The following is a 26,916-nucleotide window of genomic DNA, read 5'->3' as shown; positions in this document are numbered from 1 at the left end:
AGATTCAGCAAACTATAAATCTTGCAACTCTTCCGACTTTATCAATCTTAAGGCCACAGTTTCACCACTAGGTGGCTTTTTAACGAGCCAGGTTCTGGCGGTTCCTTTTCTTTCCTTGGTGCATCATGTATTTCGTAGTGGGTGGGATCTGTATTTGGTTGGCTCTGTGATTATTACATCTTCAGCCAGCTCCGGGTTGAAGAACCTCCTAACCTCTATGAAGGTAACAGAAATTGAACAAGGAAAGAGCTGGTATAGCGGAGGATTTCTTCTGTGCCCCTAGCCAACAGAGGATTCTTACTCACAATTTCTAGTACATTGTCCATTTTATTTTCAGACTGCCCGGGTGCTGGGGCTTCCACCGTTTTCTCATGGGAAATCATTCCTTCACATAACTGATCTCACCATCAGACAGTTTATTTTCCCGATATTCATTTTAAAATCGCTCTTTATTTAGGTAATTTAAACCTGACAAGAATCTCTCCCCAAGGAAATAGGTGCTCTCTTTAGCAACCTCTGAAAATGTGTCTCTTGCCAAGAATTACAATGCAGAAGGCTTAACATTTATTTCAGCGAGCAACACTCCCGCAGGCTAGCCCTTACGCCTTTTAAACCAGCACAGCCTGTTGGCAGGACACTAGTTAGCCAGCTCCTTTTTTCCCCGAGGAGGAGGGGAAAAGAGATGAATGGAGCCAATGAGGAAATCAAAGGGGTGGTTGGTTATCAACCTAGGGCAGCAATCCCTGAGCGGGAGGTGGTTGCCTCCCCTCTAGCTGTTTCATGCAGTGTTGTAGCTGTGTGGGTCCAGGATAGAGAGTCAAGTTGGGGGAGGGAATATCTTTTATTGGACCTACTTCTGTTAGAGATAGAGACAAGCCTTTGAGCCACACAGAGCTCTTCTTCCTAAAGCTGAAGTAAGCTCGAAAGCTTGTCTCTCTCACCACCCGAAGTTGGCCCATTACAGGACAGTACCTCGCCCACCTGGTCTCTCTCTACCTGTTCCAAACAGCGTGAGACTGCCCAGGAAGGAAGGTGTGGCCTTTCTAAGCTCCTTGGAATCACATCAGCATCTTTTCCCAGTTTGGTTGTCCGAGCTGCTCTAGCAGTTAGAGCCACCCCCATGGAAACACTGTTGGTCCTTTCTCAGCCATCCTCTCCGGAGAGGAAAGGCTCCGTAAGCCCTGGCGTACACCTACCGGTGCCCTTTGCATCTTCATTTGAACCATGCCCCCTAGACAGCTTTGCTTGTGGTGACACCCGGCACACGCTCCTCCTTCCAGCCAAACACAAGAGCTTTTGAAGGGCATCAAAGGAACAACACCGCCCACCCCAACTGCCACTTCTCACTTTCTGATTGCAGCGCCCACCCAGCTGAACCCCTCGGGTTTCCTGCAGCTGCCCGGCTGTTGGGGTTAGTTCAGTGCAAGGCCCTGGCACGCGGCCAGCCCCTGTGCTGGGGCAGGCCTGGCTTGCTGCCCGGGGAACGGCTGGGGGGTGGGGGCAAAAGATGATTAAGAGACAAAATCCTGGGAGCAGGGGCGCTGGATTGGGGGGGGGCTGAGAGCCATTGAACCAAACTGTGAACCCCGAATATGAGGGAAACCTCTTCTCCCGGCTCCGCCAGCCGGGGATCCCCGCCAGCCAGCCTTGGGCCATGTGGGCAACGTGGGGTCAGGCCCGCGGGGAGTTTGGTGCGGCAGCCCCTTTGCTTTGCGCACCAAACTCCCCCCGGGCCTGACCCCAGGTTGCCCACATGGCCCAAGGGTGGCTGGCGGGGGGTCCCCGGGTGGCGAAGCCCGGAGAGCCCCCGGGCTAGGAGGGGAGAGAGACAGACGGGCTCCCGCAGCAGCTCTCTCCCCGCAGGGCTGCTGCTCCGGCTGGTCCGCCCGGGCTTGTACGCGCCCACTGGGGACGCAGAGTAGGGAGGCGAGCGGGGCAGCCCGGCCCAGGGCGGAGGCGAGCGGAGAGCTGAGCGGCCCCGGCCCCGGCCCGGGAGAGGCGAGCGGCTCTGCGGCGGGGCGCTGCGTGCGAAGCGCCGCCCCCTCGCTCCCCAGCCGGGCGGAAGCGCGGCGCGTAGCAGCCTCCGGGGCTGGGGCCCGGCGGCGCAGGGACCGCCCCGCTGCCCCGCGGGAGGAGGGAGCGGACCCGGCCGGCCCGGGCTGCGGGGCCATGGCGGTCGGAGCCCGCGCCCTGCTCGGCAGCCGCGGGGGCAGCCCGGCCTCCAGCCCCCAGCTGGGTGGCAGGAGCCGCTCGCAGCCGCCGCCGGCTCCGTTCGGTGCGCCCGGGCACGGCTTCCGCAGGGTGACCCTGACCAAGCCCACCTTCTGCCACTGCTGCACCGACTTCATCTGGGGGCTGGCGGGCTACCAGTGCGACGGTAAGGGACCGCCCGGGGCTCCCCCTTCCCCTGGACTAACCCCGTGCGCCCTGCCTCGGGACACCCCCAGCCCGCAGATTCCCCCTGTCCACCTTCCCTGGGGTACTCCCTGCCGGGGCTACGCCTACACACTCTGCCTGGGGCTAGCCCCCTGCGCCTTCCCTGGGACAGCCCCTGCCGGCAGGTACCCCTACACACCCTGCCCGGGGCTGGCGGGCTACCAGTGCGAGGGTAAGGGACCGCCCGGGGCTCCCCCCCTTCTTCGGCTCCCCCCGTGTGCCCTGCCCCGGGACACCCCCAGCCTGCAGATTCCCCTATCTACCTTCCCTGGGACACCCCCTGCCGGGGCTAACCCCTACACACCCTGCCCCAGGCTAGCAGTGTGAGGGTAAGGGACCGTGCCAAGGACACCCCCTACCCACCTTCCCCTGGGCCTACCCCCCGTGCGTCCTTCCCCTAGGCACCCCTGCTGGTGGGTTCCCCTATTCACGTTCCCCAGGACACCCCCTATCTGGGATACCCCTAGCCACCCTGCCCAGGGCTGGCAGTGATACCTCCCAGAACACCCCTTGCCGGGGCTACCCCTGAACATTGTGCCCAGGGCTGGCAGACTACCAGTGTGAGGGTAAGAGACCCTTCCCCGGGACACCCCCTGCCAGGGGGTACCCCTACACACCTTGCCCGGGGCTGGCAGCCCTTGTGCCCAGAGCACTTCCTGTACCCCTTCCCTGCCTGGGATTACCCCTGCATATGCCACCTAGGTCTAGTGAGCTGCCAGTGCCAGGGTAAGAGACCCCTTCCCAGGGCACCACCATACCCCTGCCTGAGGCTACTGACCTTCGCCAGGGCTGGAGGGCTACCAGCACCAGGGTAAGAGTTCTCCCCAGCCAGGTCGTATGTGTGTGTCTCACATTGTTGGTGGAGCCTGCCTTTTTGCCCGCTTGTCTGGAGTCCTCATCTGTGAGTGTCTTATGGGGGCAGAGGGCTGCTCCCTCACACCCTTCCCAGGACTTCAGCCTGTCCACTTCAAATTGGGGTCTGTTCCGTTTCTCATACTCTTTCTCTGTGTTGTGTTCATGTCTCACAGCATCTCTTGCAAGAGGCTGGCTCTTTATACACCTGATTTGGGGCTGGGCGTCTCTGCAAGTTATTTGAAATCCTTGCTTTTTGGGTGATTTCTTGTGTCAGTTATAACTTGGTAAGATTCTGGTGTCTAGCCTTTAAAATGTGCGAGCACCCCATCTGGATTGATTTTCCCAAAGTGCCTGCCCGGGCTCAACCAGAAGTTACAAGCTTGATGGGAAGGAAAGGTCACTGGGAAATTCTCTGGCCTGTGCCCTGCAGGTGGTCAGATGACATGATCATCCTGACCTTAAAAATTGTGAGTTCTACCCCGTTAAATGCTATAGCAACATTGTCATGATTCAGCCTTGCTCATATCCATGTTCAGTAACAATGAGTGTGTCCGATTGCTATGGGAAAAAGGTCACTTCCTGTCCACAATGAATGATGTACTCCGAAATCTGGTATAGTTGAGCAATCTTGTAATTTGGGGGGTATTGTTCAGCATTTGCCTTTTGCTAAGCATGGATGTGTGGCTCTACAGAAAAGGTTCCCAAATGTGGCACTGTGTGGGCAACTTTCTAGGAATCTTACAGCTGCACCTAATGTTCAGATAAATGTACCTAGAACTTGTGTGGCTTGAAAAAATCCTAAAACTAGAGAGGAACACTTATTGGGTTCCTTGGGAAGCTGTCCATGACCAACATCGATAAGATAATTCTTCATAGACAGATGGCAGAAAAGGACATAAAACCCAGCTTGTTTTAGTGCAATATAGGACAAAGACTTGCATCATTTAAAAAAAAAAGTTTGGGATGCTCTTCTCTGTTCCATCCTCTTTCAAAAAATATCTTCTGTCTGTTAGTGGCAGCCTTGCAGTTTTATCTTCTATCTTTTTCTCCTCTCATTCCCCAAAGCTAGTAGCTATTGTAATATTGGTCTGTAAAATCAGCTAAGAGGGCTTTTAGACACCCCCTCCTTCCCACTGCATTAAGGTAAAGAAAACTTAGAATTGTGGCTTTGGGTTGTTATATTGTGTTTGTGTGGGAGAAGTAACTGACCTGTAGTCTCATAGCCTTGTGAGCTGAATCTCTGCATTTGAGAGATGGCAAATCAGGGGGGCTCTGGGCTTCATTTTTGAGATATCGAGGGCTGTGAAACTATAAACAAAAATGTAGTTTCTTACAAAATAAAGCAGGCCTTGGATAACAATTGTGCAGCCTTAGTATTTATGACAGCTAGCATGGTTTACTGGGCGCTCTGGGGTGAAAGAAGGATCAAGCAGAATTCAGCAGAAGCCTCTGTGTTCTTTTTACCTGGTGAGGGACAGTCTTGTGAGAATGGAAATTGTTGTCTTAAAGTTGTGCACTTCCATATGATTCAAACTTTTATTTAAAAAAACATACTTTGAGTTAGAAGTAACACTGCAGTCCATAAAAGATTGTATTTTGTCAGGAAAATAGAATTATCAGAAAGCAAGTTTATTACTTAATATTTACAACCAAGGAGAAAACTTTAACTTTTCTAGAACTTGATTTATTTATACTGTCTTGTACTGGAAGGTTTTGCTAGATAATCATTTTAAATCAGTCTTTCTCTTGAAATTATGAAAATGTTCAGCTGCCTGTTTTGCACTTCTGAGTTTCAGACCGCTTTGATGTGTCAATGTGTGAGAAGAACAGGAAGGCTTTAGTCCATATTGTTGATTTCATTCTGCACTGAAAAATATAGGAAAAAAAAAAAAAGAGAGAAAGAACCTGTTGTGGGGGCTTGAATGTGCACTACTGCTCAAAGATTTGATACACATGTGCGACAGTATACTTAATGTACTATACCTTAATTTGAAAACTGCAATAATAATCTGGTGTTATGGTCATCTGTGAAGTCTGGCAGGTTAGAAATCCTGAATAGTATTTATCAATACCCTTTTGTAATTCATAGATACTAAGGTCAGACGGGACCATTATGATCATCTAGTCCGACCTCCTGCACAACGCAGGCCACAGAATCTCACCCACCCACTCCTGCGATAAACCTCTCACCTATGTCTGAGCTATTGAAGTCCTCAAATCGTGGTTTAAAGACTTCAAGGAGCAGAGAATCCTCCAGCAAGTGACCCGTGCCCCATGCTACAGAGGAAGGCGAAAAACCTCCAGGGCCTCTTCCAATCTGCCCTGGAGGAAAATTCCTTCCCGACCCCAAATATGGCGATCAGCTAAACCCTGAGCATATGGGCAAGATTCACCAGCCAGATACCCAGGAAAGAATTTTCTGTAGTAACTCAGATCCCACCCCATCTAACATCCCATCACAGGCCATTGGGCCTATTTACCATGAATATTTAAAGATCAATTAATTACCAAAATCATGTTATCCCATCATACCATTTCCTCCATAAACTTATCCAGTTTAATCTTAAAGCCAGATAGGTCTTTTGCCCCCACTGCTTCCTTTGGAAGGCTATTCCAAAACTTCACTCCTCTGATGGTTAGAAACCTTTGTCTAATTTCAAGTCTAAACTTCCCAATGACCAGTTTATATCTATTTGTTCTTGTGTCCACATTGGTACTGAGCTTAAATAATTCCTCTCCCTCTCCGGTATTTATCTCTCTGATATATTTATAGAGAGCAATCATATCTCCCCATAACCGTCTTTTAGTTAGGCTAAACAAGCCAAGCTCCTTGAGTCTCCTTTCATAAGACAGGTTTTCCTTTCCTCGGATCATCCTGTAGCCCTTCTCTGTACCTGTTCCAATTTGAATTCATCTTTCTTAAACATGGGAGACCAGAACTGCACACAGTATTCCAGGTGAGGTCTCACCAGTGCCTTGTATAACGGTACTAACACCTCCTTATCGCTACTGGAAATACCTCGCCTGATGCATCCCAAGACCGCATTAGCTTTTTTCACGGCTATATCACATTGGCGGCTCATAGTCATCCTATGATCAACCAGTACTCCAAGGTCCTTCTCCTCTTCCGTTACTTCTAATTGATGCGTCCCCAGCTTATAACTAAAATTCTTGTTATTAATCCCTAAATGCATAACCTTACACTTCTCACTATTAAATTTCACCCTATTACTATTAATCCAGTTTACAAGGTCATCCAAATCTTCCGGTATGATTTCCCAGTCCTAATTGACCAATGGCATATCGGTTGTGCCCTTAAGAGATGTGTATTGTTTAATCTTTTGCTTAAAAAAAAGTCCAGCAGAATTTCAACGTTGCACTTGACACACATCAGTCTGAAGACCTAGCCTCTGCTAGTCAAGGGGGGAAAAAGTATGCTGTCATATCCCACATGCCTTCAGTTTAAAAGAATAAAATAGTAGTTTGTTGTTCAAACGCCACTGTATTTAACAATAACTTTACCAGTTTTCGATTAGATTTTTTCCAAATAATTTATTACTGAGCAAATCATAAGAAAAATAATTCAGATATATTATTAGAGGCATTTTACTGGTATTTGATTAATATACTTGCTGCTTTCTAGCTAGTCACATAATGCAAAAAATTGTCAAAGTGTTCAATGATTACTGGTGAAATTTCTTGAATGTTCTTAGCTGACTCGTGCTCAGTAATCCTCTACTTAATAAATTGTTTTTGTTAATGTACGGAGAAGGAACTTGATCAACTCCGCTTTTGATCAACTCAACCCAAACAAACCCAGTAAGGATAAAATTGCAAACTTCAGGACAATCGGCCTGGTAGTGAGTGTATGTATAAAAAGCCATCATTGGATGAATTTGTGGTTAGATGAATTTAGTGTATTCCTAAAAATCAGAAGCTGTTTCCTAACTTTAATGAGTTTACAGTGCGTAAGATTGTGTAGTGGTTTCTATTCTAACTCCCCATTTTCAGCTGCTCACAGTTTTCTGAAACTTTTACCCTCTGTGATGAAGTTCTATATACTTGGTTTCTGTTCAAAAGTACTTTTTTTTTTTTTTTTTTAAGTTTGAGCAAAATTAGTGGTGGTGTGTTTGAGTATTTAAAAAGAATACATTTTTCCTTTTATAAATCCAAATGCAGTTCTTCTACCTTTTGTGTTTGGAGCACCTTTATAGTCTAAAGGGCTAGGGGTTGAAATTTAATTATCTGACAGAAGTATAACTCTTTGAAAATCACATGCTACACATACATTGTCCACTGGGTTTCTCACTGAATTTGTAACTTTTGCAGCTAAGGGAGGTTGTCTCTGTGGTTGTTTTTTATCTTGGCCAAGCAGACAAATAATATTCAGACCCTTACGTACAGGACTTATTGGCCCACACTCTCCAAAGCCTGAACAGTCATTAATTTTTATGACAAACTCCTTTGACTTATCAGAGGTGTGGAGGGAGACATAGTTTAAGACGTCTACTGTTTTTTCATTTTGTCCCTGTCATAAATATAAAGGGAAGGGTAAACACCTTTAAATCCCTCCTGGTCAGAGGAAAAACCCTTTCACCTGTGAAGGGTTAAGAAGCTGGATAACCTTGCTGGCACCTGACCAAAGTGACCAATGAGGAGACAAGATACTTTCAAAGCTGTCTGTGTGATGCTTTTGCCGGGAACAAAAAAGGAATGGAGTCTTAGAACTTAGTAAGTAATCTAGCTAGATATGCATTAGATTCTGTTTTGTTTAAATGGCTGATAAAATAAGCTGTGCTGAATGGAATGTATATTCCTGTTTTTGTGTCTTTTTGTAACTTAAGGTTTTGCCTAGAGGGATTCTCTGTGTTTTGAATCTGATTACCCTGTAAGGTATTTACCATCCTGATTTTACAGAGGTGATTCTTTTACTTCAATTAAAATTTTTCTTTTAAGAGCCTGATTGCTTTTTCATTGTTCTTAAGATCCAAGGGTTTGGGTCTGGGTTCACCAATGCAAATTGGTGAGGATGTTTATCAAGCGTTCCCAGGAAAGAGGGTGTAGGGTTTGGGAGGATTTTGGGGGGAAAGACGTTTCCAAGCGGGCTCTTTCCCTGTTATATATTTGTTAGACGCTTGGTGGTGGCAGCAATAAAGGCCAAGGGCAAAAGGTAAAATAGTTTGTACCTTGGGGAAGTTTTAACTTAAGCTGGTAAAAATAAGCTTAGGGGGTTTTTCATGCAGGTCCCCACATCTGTACCCTAGAGTTCAGAGTGGGGAAGGAACCTTGACAGTCCCTTCAAAAAAAAATCAAGAATCTTTCTTAATATGAAAAGGAGTACTTGTGGCATCTTAGAGACTAACAAATTTATTTGAGCATAAGCTTTCATGAGCTACAGCTCACTTCATCGGATGCATTCAGTGGAAAATACAGTGGGGAGATTTATATACATAGAGAACATGAAACAATGGGTGTTACTATACACACTGTAACCAGAGTGATCACTTAAGGTGAGCTATTACAAGCAGGAGAGCGGGGGTGTGTGTGGGGGGAACGACCTTTTGTCGTGATAATCAAAGTGGGCCATCTCCAGCAGTTCACAAGAACGTCTGAGGAACAGTGGGGGGTGGGGGATAAACATGGGGAAATAGTTTCTTTGTGTAATGACCCATCCACTCCCGGTCTCTATTCAAGCCTAAGTTAATTGTATCCAGTTTGCAAATTAATTCCAATTCAGCAGTCTCTCATTGGAGTCTGTTTCTGAAGTTTTTTTGTTGAAGTATTGCCACTTTTAGGTCTGTAATCGAGTCACCAGAGAGATTGAAGTGTTCTCCAACTGGTTTTTGAATGTTCTAATTCTTGATGTCTGATTTGTGTCCATTTAGTCTTTTACGTAGAGACTGTCCAGTTTGACCAATGTACATGGCAGAGGGGCATTGCTGGCACATGATGGCATATATCACATTGGTAGATGTGCAGGTGAACGAGCCTCTGATAGTGTGGCTGATGTGATTAGGCCCTATGATGGTGTCCCCTGAATATAGATATGGACACAGTTGGCAGCGGGCTTTGTTGCAAGGATAGGTTCCTGGGTTAGTGGTTCTGTTGTGTGGTGTGTGGTTGCTGGTGAGTATTTGCTTCACGTTGGGGGGCTGTCTGTAAGCAAGGACTGGCCTGTCTCCCAAGATCTGTGAGAGTGATGGGTCGTCCTTCAGGATAGGTTGTAGATCCTTGATGATGCATTGGAGAGGTTTTAGTTGGGGGCTGAAGGTGATGGCTAGTGGCGTTCTGTTATTTTCTTTGTTGGGCCTGTCCTGTAGTAGGTGACTTCTGGGTACTCTTCGGGCTCTGTCAATCTGTTTCTTCACTTCAGCAGGTGGGTACTGTAGTTGTAAGAATGCTTGGTAGAGATCTTGTAGGTGTTTGTCTCTGTCTGAGGGGTTGGAGCAAATGCGGTTGACAGAGCTAGAAGAGTACCATTACACAAAGTAAAACTATTTCCCCATGTTTATCCCCCACCCCCCACTGTTCCTCAGACGTTCTTGTGAACTGCTGGAAATGGCCCACCTTGATTATCACTACAAAAGGACCCCCCCAGCCCCCCCGCTGGTAATAGCTTACCTTAAGTGATCACTCTGGTTACAGTGTGTATAGTAACACCCATTGTTTCATGTTCTCTATGTATATAAATCTCCCCACTGTATTTTCCACTGAATGCATCCGATGAAGTGATCTGTAGCTCATGAAAGCTTATGCTCAAATAAATTTGTTAGTCTCTAAGGTGCCACAAGTACTCCTTTTCTTTTTGCGAATACAGACTAACACGGCTGCTACTCTGAAACCTTTCTTAATATGTAAAGTCTTGCATATGTAATGAACGGGGTCAGAATTGCAGTATATGTATTTCTTATCAACAATGCAAAGTACAACCAATTAAATATTTACTGTTTATATTTTATAGTTAGGAGTTTTTGAAGATTTCTTCCGACCCCAAATATTTTCCTCTGCAGTGCCTTGTCTTCATAATAGCACCAAAACCTCTTTTATTGGCTTGAAAATAATCAACATTTAGAGGTAGAAGAGCTATAGGTTTGTGTGGATCTCAGATACTTCCATTGCTGCAAATCACTGTAATCCTAACTTGAGTTCAATTTGGTTTATTTTAACCAAATTTGAGAATAAGCACTTTTTTTTTTGGGTTAAAGAATATGATAAATTAGCTGTAGAGGAGGAAAAAGACATTGGCTTAAAAATCAAATGTAATTTCATGGTTGTATTTTTGGGTGCACAAGTATTTCACTAAACTTTTTAGTGGTAGCTTACAGTGTATGAACGTAGGTGTCATGGTTAAAATCTGTGTGCTTTTTTGGACAAATACTGCATTCATTTTATTTAGACAGCAGCTACTGCAAGTGCAATGATACTGTAGAAATTAATCTAGCTTTCATGTATTCAGGCTTGTATTCTAAGCAGATCACCCAAAATGACTCTAAGAAAACTTCATAGAAGCACAACTCCTGTAGTGCTTGTTTGTCTTTTGATCTGCCTTTACGATGTCTGAAAACATGGGATTCTTCCAAAATAGGATGTAGACTTTGGACTGAAAGTAGAAATTTATAACATAAACAAAGCTAGGTAACACAGCTGTAAAAAGGCTTTTCCTTGAGAACCTTTTGTGGTTCTGATCTGATCTATCTGTTGTGTGTGTTCTGTTGCTACACTTGAATTTGGAGATGTCTACACAGCATCTCTATAGCAACCCAGAGACGCACATTCCATGCATCTTTTGGTTGAAGTCTGACTACTTCCCAACTTCTGTGTGTAACTGGAACCCATTCAGGAAGGGTGTGTGGTTCAGTTTAGAGCTGGGAGCTAGACTAACAGGGTGTTTGTTTCCCCAGACGTGCAGAGGTGGTGCTAGGAGAAAGGAAGTAAGCAAAGATGTCCTGTTGAACAGCCTAATCAGACTTCAGATCCCTAGCTAATTTCCTCCTGGGGACAAGCACTTGAAATTCCCCAAGTGGGGGCATAGCTTAGTTGTGAGAAAAGCAAATGTGCTGAGATAGCTCCAGAAAGGAAGGTTTAACATTCACAATTACAGAGCCCTAGAAATTCTCTCTGTGGCTGGCAAGCTTTGGCACATATCTGGTGCATGTTTCAACTAAAAATAAAAGCTACAAATGGGCAAAACCAAAGTACAATCTGAGACATGACTTGTTTTTGAAGCCACCTGTTTCCATCCCACAGGCAGCTTGAATTTTCTAGACCCATTTAAGCAACTAAAACCATACACAGGGAATGCTTCCGTCTTAGAGGCTTACACCTCTAAGATGGAAGCCATTCAAACCTGCTGGACCCAAAGTTCCACGCATTGGATGCAAAGATAGGAACTGTAAATATGAAGCTATTGGGTATGTATAATAAAGTGGGACATAGGAGTTGCTGCTTTGCAGAAGGCAGTCCCCCATTCTGTAGGTATCACCTGCATTCCTTGTTCGTAGACGTTTGACCTGACATCTGGCTGTATTAAAACATGTTTTGTTTGAATGGGCTTAGGATACCAACTGATCCAAATTGTTCTGTTTGATTGCCTATCCTCCTCATTATTTACTACTTGGCCAATTTTTTTGTGATTTTTTTTTTGTTTTCAAATTTTGTAAGCAGTGATTTATATTTACTTCCAGATCATAGATGAAGCTGTTGAATAGCATTGTGTATAATTCAGATCCCTGTGGAACCCCACAAGAAACGCATCTGTTCAGTGACAATTCCCTATTGACAACTATTACAGAAAATAGGAATCTTTTTTGCATGTTGGTTGTATCAGTTACCCAGCAGCAAATGCCATCTGAGTAGAGTATCATGTTATTTAGAGTTCTCAACAGTTGATTCAGCGCCTTTTTGTTAATGTTCTTCTCTAGTCCTGGTAGCATGTAGCAGATATGCCTATGGAGGTTTCTACTTTTGTGCTTAATTTCTTATCCTTAGACATAGACTGTTATCTTGTTTTCCCACTGGTCAGTTTTTGGACAACATTACCCCATGTTCATCCTTTTTTCTTCTCCTGCTCTTTTTGGTTATTCCATCTCAAAATGATCAGCCATCCATAATGTTTTCATTTATTGCTCCAGCCATCTCCACACGCAAAGTCAAATTTGTATCCGCATCTGATCTGCAGAAAGGGCTCACGGATATCCGCATCCATGGATATAAAGCGGATATCCATGGATTTGCAGGGCTCTATCCAGGCACTCAGAAATCCAGATCCTCTTCTGAAATTATCTCTGGAGTCATTCCATTTTAAGGCAGCTTCTTCCTTTCTCACCCCTTACCTTGAATTTTCCCTGTATGACTATGGTGAGCCTTACATAACTCTGTCCCTCACTGCTGTGACCTTGTGTCAGTCTCAGTTTTGCCTCCTTCATCACACTATGCTCTTTCATGCTGTCCTCTACTCATGACATGGCCTTCCTGAGCTGGTTCGCAAAGACACTGTTCTCCCTCCTGCAAACCCACTTCTTTCACAACTCCTACAGGAAACGATATCACTGAGTTATCTACTTATCAATTGACCTGTATTTCTTGAATAACCTCAGTTCTGTAGATGGAAGTATTCTATACAAAACTGTATATAGAAACCCCGAAACAGCAAGCTACTAAATAATGTATGTTACCATCTCCTTGATCACTTTGTTTTTATATTGTCTCCCTTTGCCCCATCTTTTGTCTCTTGTCTTTTTAGATTGTATGTTTGTTGAGGGTGGGACTGTGTGTGGAAACACCTATGGGTACTACTACACTTTTTTAGCTGAATTGTAATGTGCTGCAAATGGCTTTCAATGAAGTGCTACCCCCTTCTCTCTTCTTTATAAATTATATCACTCTTTGTTAACACTGCAGTTATGAAAATAATCCCACCAAGTTACAGCGCCGCTCACTAGATCATAATCTCCTTTTTGTTTTGCTTCTAGTTCTCCCCCTCTCCCCGTGACTAGAGTGAGAGAATTCCTTTCTGTTGGAAGGTGGTCTGAGAGTGATCCATTTGTATTTATGTTCAGCATTATAAATGCCCTTTATGCTGATGTTAGTCATCTTGTTTGTTCCATTCTAAATAACACTTGTGTGGTACTACTTAATGTTAAACACATCACTTGCTGTATAAAAATAACTTTGTTTAACGTTTAAAACCACAAAAATTGAGAACTTTGACTTAAGGCCACCACATCTTCATTTAACGCATGCCTGAAGTGCTTGCTTATTGTAGATTGTGTGAGGCATTCAGAATTTACCACAACAGTGGGTAGTTGCATGAACCCTACTGTGCGGTTAAATGCAGATGGACAGGGACAGGCTGAGAGAGGTACCAAAATAAAGAGCTAGGGATGCAGAGAAATGCAGGTAAGCCAAGAACAAGTGGATTGCTTAGTGTTTTTGTCATGGTGGTGGGGTAAGGTGGGGAACATTATATTAGGTTTTAGGTCCTAATGTATTAGCTCTATTTAACTGAAGTGATAGTTTAAGAGATTCAGAAATAAAACTCCAGCTAAAATGTAGCACTCATCCCCTTATGTTTGTAAGGATTTGTGAAGAGAGGTTTCCCATGGGCATAAAAACTAACGAAATAATTCCTGCTCTGGTTTCTGCGCCATTAACTTATATAACTGTAGTCTCTCTTGCGAATGGTGATGAAAAGGAGTTAGCCAGTGCCTCAAGTTCCGCAGGGTAGCTGATCCTATAAAACCTCCCCAGTGAAATCCTGCTGCTTTTGCAAAACTAGGCAGGAGCATACAGTTAAAAATACCCTTCAGTACATTTAAGAAAAATATATCTTGGTGTCCTTGCTGCCTTTGTCCTCTGTCATTCTGTTTCTCTCTCTCTCTCTCCTTTTTACTCCAAAATTGCTCCTGTATTAGCAAATGCCTTGAGCTTTGATGGAAACAAAATTGAAGCTTTCCTGTATTTTTCATTAAAAGCTGTTTTTTGTTTTTTTTGTTGATAGGAGCAAATATTTTCTTTACTTGAAAAATAGTGCATGAAGTTAAGGATGTATATAAAATCCTGTGAATAGTCTCATTGACTTGAATGGGATGTTCCATAATTACAGTTAAGTGTGTGCTTAAGTCTTATTAATCCAGTGTACTTAGATGTTCAGAAAGACTTTGACAAGGTCCTTCACCAAAGGCTCTTAAGCAAAGTAAGCAGCCATGGGATAAGAGGGAAGGGCCTCTCATGGATTGGTAACTGGTTAAAAGATAGGAAACAAAGGGTAGGAATAAATGGTCAATTCTCAGAATGGAGACAGGTAAATAGTGGTGTCCCCGATGGATCTGTACTGGGACCAGTCCTATTCAACGTATTCATAAATGATCTGGAAAAAGGGGTGAACAGTGAGATGGCAAAATTTGCAGATGATACAAAACTGCTCAAGATAGTTAAGTCCCAGGCAGACTGCAAAGAGCTACAAAAGGATCTCACAAAACTGGGTGACTGGGCAACAAAATGGCAGATGAAATTCAATGTTGATAAATGCAAAGTAATGCACATTGGAAAACATAATCCCAACTATACATATACAATGATGGGGTCTAAATTAGTTGTTACCACTCAAGAAAGAGATCGTGGAGTCCTTGTGGATAGTTCTCTGAAAACATCCACTCAATGTGCAGTGGCAGTCAAAAAAGTGAACAGAATGTTGGGAATCCTTAGGAAAGGGATAGATAAAACAGAAAATATATTGCCTCTATAATGACAGCTTTCAGAGTAGCAGCCGAGTTAGTCTGTATTCGCAAAAAGAAAAGGAGTACTTGTGGCACCTCAGAGACTAACCAATTTATTTGAGCATAAGCTTTCGTGAGCTGCAGCTCACTTCATCTGATGCATCACGAAAGCTTATGCTCAAATAAATTGGTTAGTCTCTGAGGTGCCACAAGTACTCCTTTTCTTATTGCCTCTATATAAATCCATGGTACGCCCACATCTTGAATACTGTGTAAAGGCAGAAAAAAGGCAGAGCTGCTGCCAGCAGCAGCACAGATGTAAGGATGGCGCAGATGTAAGGATGGCACGGTATGGTATTGCCACCCTTCCTTCTGTGCTGCTGCCTGCAGAGCTGGGCCCTCAGTCAGCAGCCGCCACTCTCTAGCCGCCCAGCTCTGAAAGCAGCAGCGCAGAAATAAGGATGGAATAGTATGGCATTGCCACCCTTACTTCTGCACTGCAGCTGGTGGGGTGCTGCCCTCAGAGCTGGGCGCCCAGCCAATCACCGTCGCTCTCCAGCCACCCAGCTCTGAAGCTCCCCCTGCAACTCCCTTTGGGGTCAGAATCCCCAATTTGAGAAACGCTGGTCTCCCCCATGAAATCTGTATAGCATAGGGTAAAAGCACACAAAAGACCAGATTTCACAGTGGAAGACCAGATTTCATGGTCCGTGATGCGTTTTTCATGGCCATGAATTTGGTAGAGTCCTAGACATCTGTGAATGTTTACACACCTTTTGATGTTCCATGGTTCCAGGTTAGGAACTGAACAACTCAAAAGCTAAAAGTAAAGGTTGCTATGGCAACCTTTCATCTATGCCTTTATGAAACAAAAGAACATACAGTCGTGTAGTTGGGTGGTGTGACATACTAGTTAATATCTTGCAAAAAAGTTCACTGAGTAAATATAGAAATGGCATATAGGTTGGGTGATTAAGAAATAATTCAGCATATGTTAAAATGTCAATAAACGTATTTCTTGTAAAGCCATAACATTACAGTGGTTGCATGGTAGCTACTGCTGTAGCTAAGGTTAAACAGTTTCCATTCAACCCCTTCTTTCCAGTCACATTGAATTTTTTTTATGCTTCATGTTCACCTGTTTTTGAGTGAGAGCTGAGTGAAGGAAAATACTTTGCTCCAGTATTTTGAAAGTGTTACTGTTTTTGAAAAGACTGAGGTTAGAAAGTTGCAATTTTGCATTAAGTAAGTTGAAACAGCTTCATTCCTCAAGACATTGCTTTGCATTCGCTTATTTGTATCTTCAAATTACATCACTGCTCGTGTGCAGTAAACCTTTTGCTAAACGTAAGAAGTATGTGCCTGAGTATTCACTGCATAGCTAGGTTAAGGATGCTTTACGTTTCAGAATGGCTCTCAACTGGACACACTTTCGGAATATTATGGGAGATTCTGGATCTCATCCAAAGGAGGTTGATTGCTGCTGTTGCAACATTCTCCTCCACCGTAGCCTGTGGGAAATAGGTCCTAAATTGTATTCTTACCTTCTGCTGCCAGTGGCTTTAATAATTCTGTGCACTTCACAGATCGTCTTTTGTGACCCCCTATGAGGCTTAAATATCATTTCCATTTTATGGATAGGGGAATGGTGATACAGACGTGCTCAGAGTCACAGAGCTGTGAACAAAACCTTGATTTCTTCTAGACCCATGGTGGTTGTCTGCCTGACCTCATAATGACATGGAGTGCAGGCGTGTGCACTGTGCTACTTGAAAGCCCTGCTTCATTCTGCAGGATTTGTTAAAGGCCACAGGGACTCTTGCCTCACACTGTGATGCTTGTGCAGGACAAAGTGTCTTGCTTATAAGAGGTTTTCTTGTCGTGGGATTTTTGTTCATTTTTCTTTTTTTTAAAAAAAAGTTCAGGCTAAAAAATGATATTCACTTGGCATTCTTGATATTCTTTGGAGCACACGAAAGTCAGATTGTCTGAACAGGCTTAGCTCTGTCCCCATGTGGATAGTTTTTCATGATCACATACTGTTTCTTTCCAACAACATGGCAGATTGGATCGTGTGTGGTGAATGAGGTAGGGGACCAGACACTGAACGTGGGGGATACAAATTTAAAAATGAAAGAGCTACGTTCACTGTGTAGCATACAGTGTAGTGGAAATGCCTGCGGCCAATGTCAAATTATTTAAAAACCAGTGTTTTTGGTAACTGATCACAAGGATGGAGATTGTATAGTACTTATCACATTAATCTGTTTTGAATGCTGAGGCCTACAGTTCTTTGTTTTGGCAAGAATAATTGTGATTCAGCTGAGGAACAATAGTAGGCAATTGACACAATGCATTCCTTTTCATAGGGAATTCTGTTGTTTTCAGTAGAATGCAAAAGCTGTTGTGGGCAACAACAGAAGTCTGTCATAGGAATACCACTGGTTTTATTTTAAATAATTAGAATGTAAGTATGTAAATTAGATGTGTAAACACGGTGCTGCAAAAGGCTGTTCTGTGGACTATCTCCCTTATGGACTGAATGGGCTGAGTCCTCAGCTGTCAGTCAGGCACTGATAACCAATTGGAATGCAGGATTTTTGTCTGCATTTTCCCTCCTCTTAGTCTGCAGAAGTTCCTCTGCTTTACCGGAAAGAGTTGAAGCCAGTTCTTCTCTATTAAAATGCAATCCATCCTTCTTTGAGTTATTCTTGGAGCTCTTGGCCACCACAGAGGCCAACAAAGGAAGTTTCCGCCTAGTAAAAGCTGGGGAAAAAGACCAAAGATTGTGTCTCATGTATGTCTGCTGTGCAATCTTTAGAAGCAGGTTTCTCCAGCCCGTCTTGTAGTCCCAATAGCCTCCCACTGAAGTGCCATAGCTGTTCTGAGCAGGGGTGGGAGACCATGTTCCATTTCATCCCATTGGGAGCCAGTGGGATAGAATTGGACCTCCAGGAACATCAAGACACTGGTGTTCCTTGAATCTCCTGGACCAGGATTACTTCAGACTCGTTGGAGATTTCTGTTGTACATGGGTGGATATGTCAGAGTTCCTTCTCACCAGCTCTCTTTCACCCTGCTTCCCTACGAGCCTCAGACGGCTAGTGAACTTTTCCACGAGAAAAGAGCCATATGTCTAACTTCCAAAAATTGGAGGGCAACACAGTGTATCCCAGGTACTTTGTAGTCCTCAAAAGCTGAGGAGATCAGAGGCTGATTCTAGATTTAAAATGACTGAATTGGTTTGACAGATAACAAAATTTAACAATGTTTTGTCATTCATTTCTTGTGGCCATAGATCTGTGAGACTGTTAGTATCCATTGATTTGTAGGACACTTGTCTTCCCATTCCCCTATGTTTTAAGCCTATCAGAGATTCATTAGATTTTCTTCTGGACAGCTGCATTTCTAGCTCATTGCACTTGCTCTTCAATTTGCCCTTGGCCCTGTGGTTGTGGGTTGCAGTAGTCACATTAGGTGTCTGCCTAATTCTCTACCTGGATGATGATGGGCTAGGCTGGACTCAGGTGCTCCAGGACCCTGATGATGCTCAATGATTTTGGCATGGTGGTAAATTGTGAAAAGAGATGCATCTTCCTTCAGATATTCTGCGAGTGGTTGTAAACATGCCAGGTAAGCCATTCTCTGCCCCTGCCCCCCAGCAATCCTCAAGCTAGGGGCTGTGATTAATCTCTGCTGGTCCAGGGGCTCAGCATCCATCCAGTTATGTAGAACCTTGCTGGAAGGCCTGGCATTGTGCCAGGACTCTGTCCCATGGGCTGGGTTCTCAACCATTCCGATCTCTGTTACCTTCCCCCTGTGGAAGAGGATGTCAAGCATTTAGCTGGCTCTCCTCAACCAGCTGCTGGACTGATTTCACATGACAGGGAGGATTTTTGGGGTGGGGTGGGGCTCTCCCACCTCTACATCACCACAGACTAATGCAAGCCTCTGTACACTGGAGGCTCAGAATTAATCTCAGCTGGGCCAAGGAATGGTCTCCTCAGGCGTGGAAGCTCTACTTTGGCATCAGAGAGCTCAGGGCTATCAGGTTGGTTCTCAGGTTGCTAGAGATCTCTTCCCACAGCCACATCCTGATCAGATGCATCTTGGCACTGCAGAACTTGGAGCATTTCCCTCCAGAGGGAATCCAACATGCTGTTCTGCTACACAGAAGAAAATCTGGGGTCTGTCAAGGGTCTACATGTATGTAGTTCTCTAAATCATGAATTGAAAATCTCTCTTTTTGGAGAAAGGGTCCCGCCACTGAAAGATTTTAAATCAATTAGCTGCCTGCTCCTGGCTTTCCCTCTATTAGCCTCTGTGTTTGGCTGCAACTCCCTAGTCTCCAGGCATTTCAGCAGACACCTGGACCCCAAGGCCTGGGTGTAGGATGCTTTCTCCATATTGCAGGTGGGATCTGAAGAAAGTGGAAAGGGATCGTGCCTTCTGATGATCAAAACCCTAGGTTGGACTAGAGGGACCTGGTTTGTGGACCCCTTTTAGCTATTCCTTTGGGAAGGAAAGGATCTCATCCTGCCCCTCAAACTCGGGGTCTAGCGTGATCTCAGAGGTGGCCAGATCCTTGTTCAGACTTGTTTTTGCTGATTGAAAGGCCTGAAAATGGGATGAGCATTTGCCTTTCCTGCTTGATTGGCGTCTGCATTTAACTTTCCTACTCACTTTCAGGCCTCCCATGTCAAGAAACTTCAAGGACGCTTGACATGGTTAGTGGCTATGTAATGGGTGTAGAGTGGGGAAGCCTGACTCTGTTGGCTGCCACCTGGCACTCTGTTCAGAGAATTAGGACATTACTGGATGGATTTGAATGCATCAGCTGATGTGGCTTCAAGTTGGATTTCATCAGCTTGTCTATAGTTTCTCTTTCCCTCCCTGAGTATGGTCACTGCCAGTCAGGCCTATTTGTCCAAACTGGTGTCAGTTATACCATGGCAAAAGGAATGCTCATACCTGACTAATTGTTTCCTGTAATATGCAGGCTTAGTATGGACCTAGCTAGTAAACCTAGTGTAGATTAGCCATATATTCTCTCTAGCTCTGGAGGTTCTTAACTGGGAATCTTGCCTGCAAGTTGTGAGGAGGAGCGAGACATGAAAAACCTGATCTGGATTGGGTACAACTGGGCTGACTGACAGATGAAGACTCATCCATTTGTCTGTCCTTGTGGTGTTGCATCATGGAAAACATCAAAGCAAGAGAAATTTATTTTTCATATCTTGAAATGAGTAAATCCTAAATCATAATGGAAATGGTGATTCTCAGCATGCCCTGTGGCCTTTTTGAGGCTTTTACAAGTCAAGCCAGCTTACTATAACTGAATTCTGCTTTTATGAATCACTGTTCAAGTACGTTATTGCACTTGCTTGACTGTCAGTTCAATATCATTTGATTTCCTGCTGTATTTTTTCTAGCAACGTGTCTGAAAGGGAAACAACAATGCCTTCTCACTGACAACTTTGTGTAGATGTACGACCATCCCCTTAAATGTATTGCTTTCTGGTGCATACACTGTTGGGAAGTTTGCAATATTGTGAGTCTGACCTTCCAAGAGGCAGTAGGTGGATTTTGAAAAGACCATGGTTGTGCTTGTATGGCCTTCCATTTTAAACATGAAGCTCCACATTAGTGCGTTAGGTAGCAGGACAGGAGAACGCCAAGAGGGAAAGGGGTTTGTAGAACATAAGTATTTTACGAGTGTGCTTTTTGTGTATCTGGGTAAACCCAAAACTATTTCCTCAACCTCCTTCTTGCTATTGGAGGGGAGAAGGAGCACTTTTTCTGCTTCCCAAACCTGCTCAAGAGCTCCCTGGCTGCTAGGAGTTGGGATGGTGGCATCTCCATTACTTTGACATCCCTCAGGTATCTGGCTGCAGTGATAGAGCTGTGCATCTCCACTACTCAACTGCGACTTTGCTTTCAGGCAACTGGAAGGGGAATGTTTCCCTTGCACACACCCTTCCCCAGCCCCCCTCTCTTGGATTATTCTCACCAATGAATAGCATCAGTGACAGCCTTTTGTGCTGCTCTGAGCTTACCCCAGCAGCAGAAAAATGTAACTTACCCAACTGCGCTAAGTTTCCATGCTGTCTTCAGGGTTCTGAACAGCAACTGTAAAAAAGTGATAAGATGGGTCATTTTTCTCTCCGCTGTAGCTTGGGAAAGCTCTGAGCAGAAGCAGAGGCACTGAAGCTATCTGTGGACTTAGGAAGACAACACTGCATGAGATTCCGTTCTGTTCCTATTACGTATTCACAGTGACTTAGATTGTTTTTTGCTTTTATTTGATGAAGGCTAATTTCTGCAGAAGTTGCTGGCGCTCACCTGAAAATCCTTCTAAAAAATGGTGGCTGACCTTGTAGGAACATTTTTAAAGGGACAGTTGCAGACTTGTGGCAAAAGCCTGAAATCAAATGTGGTGGTACTTCCCTAAGATGGAAAATTGACAGCACCGAAGGCCTATCAGACTCCTAAGGATTATAAAATCCCAAGAGACCAAAGTCAAGGGGCAGTGGAGGGAATACTACTGGTGGGAAGAGAACACTCCTTGGGACAGCCCGAATAGTTGCTAAAACGCAGTTTAGGTAGAGACACCTTGAGGCTAGTCCCCATTGTCAGGCTGAAGGAGGCTAGTCCCCATTGTCAGGCTGAAGGAAGCCCTGTGAGGTGCCTGAAATTAGAGTCTTTTGTTTTATCCAGAGCATTTGCTTTTTTCCTTCTTTGTGGAAAATAGCTGAATGTAACTGCATGCTGGCAAGGCTAGTACAATATAAAGAGATCAGAGCTATATGACAAATGTAAAAGTTAATCCCCCATGCACCCAGTGGAAAGAAAACATTACTTTGTGAAGTTATCCATAAATATCCCCATATCCATTAGCCTGAAAGCTCCAGCCCATATAAGGCCATCTGTTGGCCGTCTCATGTTTTAAGAAAATCCACCTGTTTTGCCGGTCCTAGCTGATCTGGTCCCCAGCTTCTCATCAAAGCAGTTAGGTTCCAATTATCATTATCCTTGGTGCTCCAGAGCCAATTCCCATGGGAAGAGAAAATCCTAGAGTAGAAAGAAACCAACAACTCAAGAAATAAAGTTGTAAAACCCACTGAGCTGTAAAATTAACATATGACACATTCAGTGTTTTGTACCAGATCATCTGCTCATAACAATGAAACCTCTGAACAGAGGGAGCATGCTAGGATGGGGTTGGGGAAGGAGACAATCTAAGCCAAATACTGTTAGCAAAAATGTGAGAATCATCCTTTTCATTGCTTTCTTTTGATTGAACTGTGCTGCTCTGTCTCACTGTTTCTGGTGCATGCATTTTACTCTATCATACTTTCCACTGATTAAAGAACGAGATTATCTGTTGTCGATCGTATGTTGGTGTCACCTTGCACAACAGCATGGAAGTTTGTTTGCTCAGGAACTTTGTTAGATTTCTCTGTTATTTTACTGAATCCATTTACAGATGTTTGTCCTTTTAGATCCCCCTTCCCTTTGGTAACTAAGTATTTTGCAGCAGCTACAAGTTGGATGATATTCCCCTCAATTGGCACCCAGGCCAATTGCTATAATTTCTCTTTTTGTTTTAGAATCATAGAACCATACAGTTAGAAGGGACCACAAGGGTCATCTAGTCCAGTGGTTCTCAACCTTTCCAGACTACTGTACCCCTTTCTGGAGTCTGACTTGTCTTGTGTACCCCCAAGTTTCACCTCACTTGAAAACTACTTGCTTACACAATCAGACATAATACAAAAGTGTCAGAGCACACTAGTACTGAAAAATTGCTGACTTTCTCATTTTTACCATATAATTATAAAATAAATCCATTGGACTATAAACATCATACTCACATTTCAGTGTGATACTTGAGAGCCTGTTTTTTCACTTGTGAATGGTGAAGCAACAGCAACAATTCAGTTTTTCTCCACGCTGTGTGTTCCTAGTTTGTCTTGAGGGCAGTCGTAGCAGAAGACAAGACTTCACAAAGATACGTTGACTCAAAAGGTAACAGAACATCCAAAGCCTGGCTCCTAAGGCAGTTGTGCTCTTTCTGTACTAAACATCAGAACTGGGTTACTGTGAAGCAGTGGCCTCAACCTGCAGGCCGCCTGCGGCTCAATCAGCACAGAGCTGCGACCCATGTGACATCCTCAGGGCCATACAGGTAATATTGGATGCGGCCCACAGTGGTAAATAGGTTCAGAACCACTGGTGCAGAGGCATTAAACTTCATTTGCAGACTACGGTCTGAAGATAACTCAAGAAGATGTTCTTGCTGACTGGCAGAGAGGTTACTGCTGCTAACATCTGACAAAATGAATGCGTTTCTTACCCAGTCGAGTTGTGTTGAATGTTGGGGAAATATGACTTGATCTCAGATGTCAAGTAAATAATCTTCTATTATTCCTTTAATTTTGGTCTGCTCAATTTCTCCTGTGCAGACATCAGTGACATACGCACGAAGCAGTGAAAAACGAATCAAGTCTTTGTCTCCACATTTGGACTTCCCGAATTCAGTTTTCTCGATAAAAGCATTCACTTTGTCATAGAGATTGAGTGTCAGTATCATGGCCTTGCATCAGGACAAATTTAGATCATTCAGCTTGCTAAATATATCTGTGAGGTTGGCAAGTTGAGCTAACCACACAGTATGGTCAAAGACAGAGGCGAAGAGGGGATGAATGATCAGAAAGAAATGTGTGAACCCGTGTGTGTGATACAAACAGTCTGTCTAGTACTTTTGCTCTTGAAAGTCAGCTAACCTCTGTGTGAAGCAACAGTTGCTGATGTTCTGACCCCATCTCTTCACAAAGAATGCGAAACTGGTGAGCATTGAGTGACCTGGACTTGAGAAAGTTGACTGTTTTGACAGACTCATTTAAAACTTCATGCAGCTCAGAACTCATCTTTTTTTGAAGCAAATGCCTCCCTGTGTATGTTACAGTGCACCCACTGCAAGGCAGGACTTTCTTTCCTGATCCTAGCCTTACTCTCCCGGTCATTGCAGTGGTCTCTGTCAGTGGAGAGGAATTTGCGTAAATTCAAACTCATATCATGATCAGAAAAAAAATGTCAATTAGTTTAAAAATGTCCTCTCCGGTTGAGTTTGCCTTTATACTTTTGCAAAATAGTCCATGCTCATTGATATGAATGGTTTCAGGGTATTGAATGTAAGCAATCAGCTGAGCTTCTCCACTCATATTCATGGACTCATCAAGCTGAAGGGCAAATGTTTCTGCCATTTTAAGTTTCTCTGCAAGTTGAGAGACGATATCCTCAGCCATTTCTTTAATTCAACAACACACAATGTCATTTCATCAGTGTACTTTCTTAAGAGAATCGGAAGCTTTTTTTTTTAATCAAGCATGGTTTTTCTGCAAGCGCTGCAGGGGCAGGCAGAATCAGACTGTCTGCAATTGTGTACGGCTTCTCTGATTTTCCTACAAGAAGGGAGACCGCATGCAAAGCTTCAAGTGCTTTTGTAGAAATAGTTAAAGCTGCTTTCATTTTAAGCTGGCAAATCTGAAACTCAAAGTTTCCTTTGAAAAAAATTCTACTGGCTCACCCGCATGCACAGGGCATTTTGTCTTCAAATGTTATTGCAAATGTGCCAGCTTCAGACTATTGTTTGATAGCACAGCGGTTCTCAGCTTGTGGCCCGTGGGCGCGCTGCTTGTGGCCCAATCGGCACACATTCTCTTATTATCAAAGTGGACATTAAACCCACCAAACTAGAGAAGCTGCCAGTCTTCTTAGATCACTTTGTGCTTAGGTTCATTTCTGGTTGGTGTGAGTCACAAATGGGTTTGAACCCCATTTTTGAGTTTTCGTATTTAATATATTTAAAAGGCATCCCTTCTTTTCCACTGGCAAGGTCCCCATCATTTCCCTCCACATCAGCCATCTCCTCAGAGGTGCCCCATGTGGGACTCAATTTGGATCGTATCATTGATTTACATCGGGGGGGTTTGTTATTGAATGATGTTTGCTGAGTTTGCAACATTCTGAAGCTTGGCTGTCTGGAGCAGGAGGGCATTGTATCATTTTAAAGAAATATTTAGTTTCTACTTTAAAAAATATCAGTTCTCATAAAGGCGGTAGGTTTAGGAACAGCTGCAGTAGTATGGTGCAAATTGAAATGGATTTCGCTTGCCCTATATTCTTAATGGTTTATTTGGGCTGGTGATACACAAAACACAAGAGTTGCCATAATTACGTCTCAGTAAAAGAAATATTTCTGTCTTTGGATGTACTGTTAGAATTTCCTGTCATCTTTTATCAGGTCAGCTTGGCAGGAAGCACTGGAAATGTTTCCTGGTGCATAATGTATTTCAATGTTTTTTTCATGTTGATAAATACAAATATAGAAGAGTTGCAGTGACATGGTGCTACTTACGATTTATTGTGTTGAGTCCAAATAGAAACACTGTGTCAGATTCTCAGCTGGTGTAGATTGTTATAGCTTTCCTGAACAGGGTTGTCAGGTGTCCGGTTTTCAACTGGAATGCCCGGTCAAAAAGGGACCATGGCAGCTCCGGTCAGCACCGTTCACTGGGCCGTTAAAAGTCCGGTCAGCAATGCAGTGGGACTAAGGCAGGCTCTCTGTGGCTCCCGCAAGTGGCTGGCATGTCCAGCTCCTACACGTAGGGTGGCCACGGGGGCTCCACACGCTGCTCCTCCCCCAAGTGCCGTCTCCACTCCCATTGGGAACTGTGGCCAATGGGAGCTGCTGGGGCAATGCCTGGGGGCACGGGCAACGTGTGGAGCCTCTGTAGCTGCCCCTGCACCTACGAACCAGACATGCCAGCCACTTCTGGGAGCTGCCTGAGGTAAGCGCTGCCTGGCAGGAGCCTGCACCCCCCAAACTCCTGCCCCAGGTCGGAACCCCCTTCTGCACCCTAACTTCTTCACAGAGCCCACACCACAACCACCTGCCCCGGCCCTGAGTCCCCTCCCACACCTTAACTCCCTCACAGTGCCCGCATCACAACCCCCTGCCCCAGCCCTGAGTTTCCTCCTAACTCCCTCCCTACACCCCCCCTTGCACTCCAAGCCACTCATCCCTGTCCCCACCCCAGAGCCTGCACCACCTCTGGCACCCCAAACCCTTGGCCCCAGCCCAGAGTTCCCTCCTGCACCCTGAACCCCTCATTTCTGGCCTCACCCTGGAGCCCACACCCCCTCCCACACCCCAACCCTCTGCCCCAGCCTGGTGAAAGTGAGTGAGGGTGGGGGAGAGGGAGTGATGGACAGAGAGGGGATGGAGTGAGCAGGGGCGGGGCCTTGGAGAAGGGGTGGGGCAGGGGCGGGGTCTTGGTGAAGGCAGGGGCTAGGGTGTTCAGTTTTGTGCGATTAGAAAGTTGGCCACCCAATTGCTGAAGTTAATGGAGGTATGCTGGTTTATACAATCTGAGCATCTGGCCCTTCATCTGTAGATTATTTTATGTTTGCTTTTAAAGTTTATAATATTTTAGTATACGCTAATGCTATATACTATACTATGTGATGTTGTAGGTGAATTTCTTAAATTTCATTATGCTGTAGCAGAATATGTTGAAACAGATTCATATAGTGATTGTGACTTCTTGTGAAGTTCTGTATTTTTTTGTTAACTTGCTCTCAGATTTGATGACCTACTGTAACGGATTTAAGGCCTTGTTGATGCACTTAAAAATGAATTCCTGCCGCTAAAACTGAAGCGCATGGACACTTGCATACATCTGCTTTTTAGAAGCAAACGCCCCAGTCCTGCATTGTCATCTCAGGTGCTGCACCCGTACAAATGACAGGACAGGACTGGGGCCTTAGCACGTGTCCAGAATACGTCCAAAACAATCGCAGTGATGCAAATGTTAAGCATTTATGCATTATTCCTCTTAAAGTT

The 26,916-nt window shown here is 44.5% G+C and overlaps 1 protein-coding gene across 1 annotated transcript in view; it reads left to right on the top strand.

Moving 5' to 3' along the window:
- The first annotated feature begins 2,101 nt into the window (after nucleotides 1–2,101).
- DGKQ (diacylglycerol kinase theta) overlaps nucleotides 2,102–26,916 on the top strand; it is a 180,324-nt gene continuing 155,509 nt past the window's right edge. The window contains 1 exon segment of the mRNA XM_007056846.4: nucleotides 2,102–2,377. Within this exon segment, the coding sequence (XP_007056908.3) occupies nucleotides 2,170–2,377 (208 nt within the window). The 5' untranslated portion in view covers nucleotides 2,102–2,169.

This window comes from Chelonia mydas, chromosome 5, assembly GCF_015237465.2.
Source record: "Chelonia mydas isolate rCheMyd1 chromosome 5, rCheMyd1.pri.v2, whole genome shotgun sequence".
Taxonomy (NCBI): Eukaryota; Metazoa; Chordata; order Testudines; family Cheloniidae; genus Chelonia; species Chelonia mydas.
This window is presented reverse-complemented; position numbering and strand designations above follow the sequence as displayed.